The sequence below is a fragment of the Bos indicus x Bos taurus genome, chromosome 10 (genome assembly GCF_003369695.1).
Source record: "Bos indicus x Bos taurus breed Angus x Brahman F1 hybrid chromosome 10, Bos_hybrid_MaternalHap_v2.0, whole genome shotgun sequence".
NCBI classification, from domain to species: domain Eukaryota; kingdom Metazoa; phylum Chordata; class Mammalia; order Artiodactyla; family Bovidae; genus Bos; species Bos indicus x Bos taurus.
The window spans coordinates 30,118,229-30,126,415 of NC_040085.1; the positions used below are offsets into that span (position 1 = coordinate 30,118,229).

General features: G+C 44.8%; 1 protein-coding gene across 1 annotated transcript; it reads left to right on the forward strand.

The window, feature by feature from the left end:
- Window positions 1-1,277: 1,277 nt before the first annotated feature.
- On the forward strand, window positions 1,278-6,470 carry RPUSD2 (RNA pseudouridine synthase domain containing 2). Its single transcript, XM_027553544.1, has 3 exons — window positions 1,278-1,934; window positions 3,603-3,899; window positions 4,563-6,470. The coding sequence occupies exons 1-3, from the start codon at window positions 1,308-1,310 to the stop codon at window positions 5,295-5,297; spliced, it is 1,659 nt and encodes a 552-aa protein (XP_027409345.1). The 5' UTR covers window positions 1,278-1,307; the 3' UTR covers window positions 5,298-6,470.
- Window positions 6,471-8,187: the final 1,717 nt, after the last annotated feature.

Genomic DNA, 8,187 nt, shown 5'->3' on the forward strand with positions numbered 1-8,187 from the left:
GCATAGTCAATAAAGCAGAAATAGCTGTTTTTCTGGAACTCTCTTGCTTTTTCCATGTTCCAGTGAATGTTGGCAATTTGATCTCTGGTTCCTCTGCCTTTTCTAAAACCAGCTTGAACACCTGGAAGTTCGCGGTTCACGTATTGGTGAAGCCTGGCTTGGAGAATTTTGAGCATTACTTTACTAGCGTGTGAGATGAGTGCAATTGTGCGGTAGTTTGAGCATTCTTTGGCATTGCCTTTCTTTGGGATTGGAATGAAAACTGACCTTTACCAGTCCTGTGGCCACTGCTGGGTTTTCCAAATTTGCTGGCATATTGAGTGCAGCACTTTCACAGCATCATCTTTTAGGATTTGAAATAGCTCAACTGGGATTCCATCACCTCCACTAGGTTTGTTCGTAATGATGCTTTCTAAGGCCCACTTGACTTCACATTCCAGGACGTCTGGCTCTAGGTGATTGATCACACCATTGTGATTATCTGGGTCATGAAGATCTTTTTTGCACAGTTCTTCTGTGTATTCTTGCCACCTCTTCTTAAGATCTTCTGCTCTGTTAGGTCCATACCATTTCTGTCCTTTATCAAGCCCATCTTTGCATGAAATGTTCCCTTGGTATCTCTAATTTTCTTGAAGAGATCTCTAGTCTTTCCCATTCTGTTGGTTTCCTCTATTTCTTTGCATTGATCGTTAATGAAGGCTTTCTTATCTCTCCTTGCTTATTCTTTGGAACTCTGCATTCAGATGGGAATATCTTTCCTTTTCTCCTTTGCTTTTCGCTTCTCTTCTTTTCACAGCTATTTGTAAGGCCTCCTCAGACAGCCATTTTGCTTTTGTGCATTTCTTTTTCTTGGGGATGGTCTTGATCCCTGTCTCCTGTACAATGTCATGAACCTCCGTCCATAGTTCATCAGGCACTCTATCAGATCTAGTCCCTTAAATCTATTTCTCACTTCCACTGTATAATCATAAGGGATTTGATTTAGAGTTATAAATCACAAAATATCCTCACCCTTTAAAGTATACAACGCAGTGTTTCTTAGTACATTCAGAGTTTAGCAATCTTCATTTTATTTTGTTTTGAAATATTAATAACTCTTTCAAGAGTTTTTCCAGAGTAAAGGAACTTCGAGCATATCTACATGGAATCTACACTTTTAATGAGTCATTCTTACAGCTTTCAACTCATTCAGCTACCTCCTTCACGCCTGTTCTCAACGCGGTCCCGCCTCGGCACTAGGTCTCACTGATTGGTTGGTGCCGAGTGACGCCCTCAGATCGCGACCCAGAGGCAGCGGCCGCTGGGTCATGTGGCTGGGAGGCCGGTTGTGGCTCCCGGTTCTTGGGCAAGTGTGCTCCAATCTCCGGTTCCTCGCAATTGCCAGGACTTGGAGTGCCTGTAGGGGACCCATGGCGGAAAGACTCTCGACCGGGGCTGAGGCAGCGAGCGGGCTGGGGGCTCCAGCTCAGCAAAACGGAGATGCGGGCGGCGCCGCGAGGGGTGAGCAGCCCCCTGGGCACCCGGAACCGGGGGGTCCAGGAGAGGAGCCGGTCTCGGGGGACGCGAAGCAGCCCTCAGGAAACGGGGAGCGGGCCCCGGCTGCAGCCCTGGGCCCTGGCAAGCGGAAGAAGCGGCGGGGCGCGGTTGGAGAGCGCGTTGTGCCGCCCCCGAAGAAGCGGCGGGCAGGGGTTAGCTTCGGCGATGAGCACTTTGCTGAGACCAGCTACTACTTTGAAGGCGGCTTGCGCAAAGTGCGGCCCTATTACTTTGACTTCCGAACTTATTGCAAAGGCCGCTGGGTGGGCCACAGCTTGCTGCACGTCTTCGGCACGGAGTTCAGAGCCCAGCCCCTGGCCTACTACGAGGCCGCTGTCCGGGCGGGACGCCTGCACCTCAACGAGGAGCCGGTACAGGACCTCAGCATTGTGCTCAAGGTGGAGTCCTGATGGGGCCTGCCCGAAAGGGGGCATGGTGTTTTCGGTTACTAGGGCATAGGTACCGGAGTAAATTCGGGGTCATTCTGAAGCGTTCTCGTTTTAACTTGTAACACTCTTTTACCGCTCCATTTCCTCAAGTAGACTGCCTGTATGTTTCAGACCTCAGCCGCCTTATCCCCTCCATCAAAGCGACTTTGGTGTTTCCAAGGCACAGAAGTTGGAATTCTTGTGAAAGTGAAAGTTGGTCGCTCAGTCGTGTCTAACCTTTTGCGATCCCATGAACTGCCAGGCCTCTCTGTCCATGGAATTCTCCAGGCAAGAGTACTGGTGTGGGTTGCCAATTCCTTTTCCAGGGGATCTTCCCAACTCAGGGATTGAACCCTGGTCTCCTGCATTGCAGGCAGATTCTTTACCGTTTGAGCCACCAGGGAAGCACCAGGGAATTCTTAACAGCTCCTTTTATGTAGTCTTCTGGCAGTGGCACTGATGATTTTCTGCCTTGCATTGTAGATCTCTGTACAAACGGTAATAATCGAGACTATCATTTGTATCTCCTGTGTGCTGGGCACAGCGTTAAGCATTTTATGTACTTTAACATTTAATTATAATGACAACCCTGTGGAGTAGATACTGTCACTTCATTTTGCCTGTGAGGAAGTTGAGGAAACCAAGATCAACCTCACAGAAGTAAGGCACAGTGCCACCTCCAACACCTGTGTTCTTGTAAGTGAAGTGAAAGTCAGTCAGTCGTGTCCAATTCTTTGCAACCCCATCTACTATACAATCCATGGAATTCTCCAGGCCATAATACTGGAGTGGATAGCCTTTCCCTTCTCCAGGGGATCTTCCCAACCCAGGGATTGAACCCAGGTCTCCCACATTGCAGGGGGATTCTTTACCAGCTGAGCCACAAGGGAAGCCCGTGTTCTTATAACTTCCACTTGAATTATTTATCCTAGAGCCTGATAGGATAGAACTGTGAAATGACAGAGATTGAGACCAGAATTGTGTAGCCCAGTGCTTTGACCCTTCTTTAAATTTCCATCACAGCTAAGAGGTACCAGACATTGTCATTAACAGTGTCTCACCATATTTGTGAGGGGATGGTAAGGCATTTGGAAAATGAGTGGTTTGAATCAGTCACAGTTTTGAAGCACAGATCTGGACTGACGCTCACATTTCACAGATAAGGGAACTGAGGCCTAGAGAAGTTAAGTGACTTCCCTAAGAGCATGCAGTAAGCCTGTAGCAAATCCAGGTCTAGAGCCCACATCTCTGGACTTACAGCTTGGTGTTTGTTCAAGGTCACAATAAGTGATGGTTTATGGAGGATTTTCCCCTTCATTTTAGAAAAATATATTGTTAAATATAACTTTATTGTAGAGAAAATACAAATAATCAGAACAGCAAAAACCATAATCACACCATCCAGAGATAGATAACATTTTGGGTATATCCTTCTAGCTCTTTTTCAATTCCTGCTTCTACCTGTGTGTCTGTGTGTTTACAAAATAAGAATACATGGTGTATACTGCTTTTTCTGCTTAAGGATGTACTATGCCCATTCTTTCATCCAGTAAGGAAGATGGGGGGAAGTTGTGTGTGAAGTTGACTGATCATAGGTGGCTGGACCCTGGGCTGACCAGTTGCCTGTGTCATTGGCAGGACAATGACTTCTTACGGAACACAGTGCACAGGCATGAGCCACCAGTTACCGCAGAGCCCATCCGCCTGCTAGCAGAGAACGAAGATGTGGTGGTTGTAGACAAGCCTTCTTCCATTCCTGTCCACCCCTGTGGCCGATTCCGACACAACACGGTCATCTTCATCCTGGGCAAGGAGCACCAACTAAAGGAGCTACACCCATTGCATCGGCTTGATCGCCTTACCTCTGGGGTCCTCATGTTTGCCAAGACAGCAGCCGTCTCAGAGAGAATTCATGAACAGGTTCGGGACCGGCAGGTGAGCCAAACTGACTTCTGGACTCACAAATGCTCTTCATCGAAAGGGTGTCACTGAGTTCTAGATCTGAAATGAGCCTTTGTGTTTATCTGCTCAAGCTTCCCATCTTTAGGAAGGTCAGCACCTAAGGAGCCAGAGACAAGTTCTTATCTCTTAAGTTTCAAAAGATCTTTAGAGATAACATATACTGCCTCTCTTGGTAATTTGCTGTTTTGAAAATTTTAAATGCTGACAGGCTGAGCAAGGTTTTTAAGACTGTGGAGAGAGTCTACTTGGTGGAAAGATTCTGGATAGAGTTGGAAGAGGTTTGGGTAGAAGAGTTAAATAGTGGTGATTGTGGTCTTGAGACTTGTAATTCTGGGTCTGATTATAATGTATTTATTGTTTACTGTTTACCAGGCTCAATACCAAGTATGTTAGAGCCCAGCTAACTAAATCCTCGGAATAGCCCTGTTGCGATAAATGCTTTTCTAAGCAAACATTTTATAGACAAGTTAATGGGTTTTAAAGAAGCTGAGTACTGTAATGTGCCTAGGATTGTGCAACTGGTAAATGGTGGAGCTGGGGTTTGAACCCTCTTCTGTCTGATACGGATGCATTTGTCATCACTGAAAAGGGTTTGGGCTTCATGCACTGACTTTCTCCCTCTTCCCTCCTGTGTAGCTGGAGAAGGAGTACGTGTGCCGGGTGGTGGGGGAGTTCCCTACCGAGGAAGTAACCTGCAAGGAACCCATCTTGGTGGTATCTTACAAGGTAGGGGTGTGCCGTGTGGATCCTCAGGGCAAGCCCTGTGAGTCAGTGTTCCAGAGACTGAGCTACAATGGCCACTCCAGTGTGGTACAGTGCCGGCCACTTACAGGCCGCACCCACCAGATCCGAGTCCACCTCCAGTTCCTGGGCCACCCCATCCTCAATGACCCCATCTACAACTCAGCCGCCTGGGGTCCCTCACGAGGCCGAGGCGGCCACATTCCAAAGACAGATGAGGAACTCCTGCGGGACCTTGTGGCAGAGCACCAGGCCAAACAGAGTCTGGATGTGCTAGATCTCTATGAGGGTGACCTGTGCCCAGGAGCCCCAGACTCTACAGCACCTTCCTCAGAGCTCAGCAAGGACTGCCTAGAAGAGATGGCTGCATCTTCCCAGAAGATAGATGGAGCAGTTGAGGCAGCCCCTCGGGATCTGGATGGAGTGCCTGTGACATCAGAGAAGGCAACCAAAATGGATGTTGTGAATCAAGAGACAGACCCACTCTGTTCAGAGTGCCGGAGAGTGCCACAGGATCCCTCGCCCCAGGATCTTGTGATGTTTCTGCATGCCCTGCGCTATAAAGGGCCAGACTTTGAGTACTGTTCACCAATGCCTGCCTGGGCACGAGATGACTGGCAAGAACACTGAGGACTATGGCCAACGGAGGGATTATTTATTGGATTGGAACAGGAATGGGCCATGAAGTAGGAGCTAACCACATGGGCTGGTACAGAGTTTCTTGGGGGTGAAGTTGGGCTCTTAAAGGATCTGCTCATACTTGCTAGACCTTCCTCTCCTTCCAGCTAGAGTTTGGGAACTTTCTGGTTTGTAAATAGAGCTCTTTTTCTAATACCTTGTATGTCTAATGTTTTCACTAGTTGTTTCTTTTTTCCTTTTTTTAAGTGAAGTAAAATTGACAACACAATTGCCATTCTAAAACATAGAATTTAGTGGCCTTTCTTACGTTCACAATGATGTGCAACCCTCACCTCTTAATTAGTTCCAAAACATTTCATCACTCAAAAGGAAACCCATATTCATTAAACAGGCAATCCCCATTTCCTCTTCCACCTAGCTCCTGATTCAATTAGCCAATCTTCTGTCTTTATGGTTTTTGCCTATTCTGGACATTTCATACAAACGGAATCATACAACATGTGACCTTTTGTGTCTGTCGTCTTTTGTTTAGCATGATGTTTTCAGGCTTCATCCAATTCATAGCATGCATCAGTACTTCATTCCTGTTTATGGCTGAATAATATTTCATTGCATGGATATACCACATTTTGTTATACCCATTCATTGGGCGTTTGGGTTGTTCCCACTTTTTGGCTATTGTGAATAGTGCTGCTGTGCACATTTGTGTACAGATTTTTGTTTGAATACATGTTTTCTGTTCTTTCAAGTATATACCAAGGAGTGGGATTGCCAGGTCATATGGTAACTCTTTGTTTAATTTTTAGGGGAATCACCAAACTTTTCCACAGTAGCTGAACCATTTTACATTCCCATAGGAAATGCACAAGTGTTCCAATTTCTCTCCATCCTCACCAACACTTGTTATTTCCCATTGTTTTGATTATAGTCATCTTAGTGAGATTGAAGTAGTATTGTGGTTTTGATTTGCATTTCCCTTGGGACTAATAATGTTAAACATCTTTTCATATGCTTGTTGGATATTTGTGTACCTTGTTTGGAAAAATGTCTATTCAAATTTATTGCCCTTTTTTAATTTGGATTGGCTTGTTGTTGAATTATAAGACTATATATTCTGGGTATAAGACCCTTAAGAGATATATAATTTGCAAATATTTTCTCCCATTCTGTAGGTTGTCTTTTCACTTTATTGGCAGTGTCCTGTGACTCACAAAAGTTTTATTTTTTTATTATGGTGAAAACACTTAATGTGAGATCAGCCCCTTAGCAAATCCGTGTGTACAATATGATACTGTTAACTATAGGCACAGTACAGCATCTCTGGAACTTAAAATCATCATGCATAACTGAAACCTTATACTTGCTGAATAGCAGTTCCTTATTTCCCCCTGCCCCCAACCCCTGACATCACCATTCTACTCTCTGCTTCTGTGTTTATTTTAAATACCAGAAAAGAAAAACTCACTTTTCTTTATTCACAGAATACTCTGTACTTTTAAAATATGTGGTGGTTTCCCCACATCAAGCAATTCTCTGACACAGGCTGGGTATCCTACAATCTGACTCACCTCTGACACCATCTACCCAGAGATAGGGTCAGATCCCACAAATTAAGGACTCAGTCCCACAAAACTTGTCCCCACTTCAAATGACAATGGCAGGTCTAGATTGTTACCTGTGAATCAAAATTTCCCACAACTCCCTCCTCGGGTTCAACCATTTATTAGAATAACTCACAGAATTCAGGAAAACAGTTTCCTTTCTTGATTTATGGTTTATTACAAATGATATTAAAGGCTAGAAAAGACCAGCAAGATGAAGAGATACATAGGGCAAGGTCTGGAAGGGTCTGAGCACAGGCGCTTCTGACTCCATAGAGTGCAGGTGGGTCACTCTCCATATGTGGATGCCTTCTTGTTCCCTGACTCAGAAGCTTTCTGAACCTAGTCATTAGGGGTTTTCAGGGCCAATGGCCTTTTATTTAGCCCAAAGAGAAATATGAAAAACTTTCTACTCCACAGTACCACAATCAGAAAAGGAATTACTGCTTCTGTTTCTAACTCCATGGATCACCAGTCATGTCCTCAGGTCTTGCCATCATCTGTTAATTTCACCCTATTGAAGTTGAGTTTGACCCAGTTTTACTTCATTCTGAAGATCTCAAAAGAAAATTTTGAAATTTGAAATCTCGGGCATTGCTCATTCTCACTATGATCAGGAAAAGTGTACTGTTGCTTGCTATCTATTCATAGCTATCTTTGCAGAAGTTACAAAGCATGGGCTATAGCAAGTGTTATTCCCCATTTCCCCAGTTCTATTGGCATTTATTCATTTTGTCTTCCCCAAGCAAGTTTACTATAAGCTAGATTTCAATTTTTGCTCTAATTGATCTTCAATATGACATATTATTTAGTTTTCAGCTTACTAGGCATTCCCAGAAGTTATTTTGGCAAAGTAGAGGTTTTCATATGATAGCATGAAGCTAAGGGAATGATTTGAGAAAAAAGTTTTGAGTTGGTGTTGCACCAACTCAACAGAGAATTCTTGCATTAATTCTTGAACCTCTTCAGGCCTTGGAGCTTCCCTCATAGCTCAGTCAGTAAAGAATTTGCCTGCAGTGCAGGAGACCCAGGTTCGATCCCTAGATCGGGAAGTATTCCTCTAGAGAAGGAAATGACAACCCACTCAAGTATCCTTGCCAGAAAATCCCATGGACAGAGGAGCCTGGTGGTCTATAGCCCATGGGGTTGCGAAGAGTCCGGCCTGACTGAGTGACTAATGCATCACATCACAGACCTTGTCATGACTGTTTTCCCAGAGATGTTTCCCAGTGGGACTACACTTCCTAATGGTAAGGAATAGAAGGATTTAACTTATATCA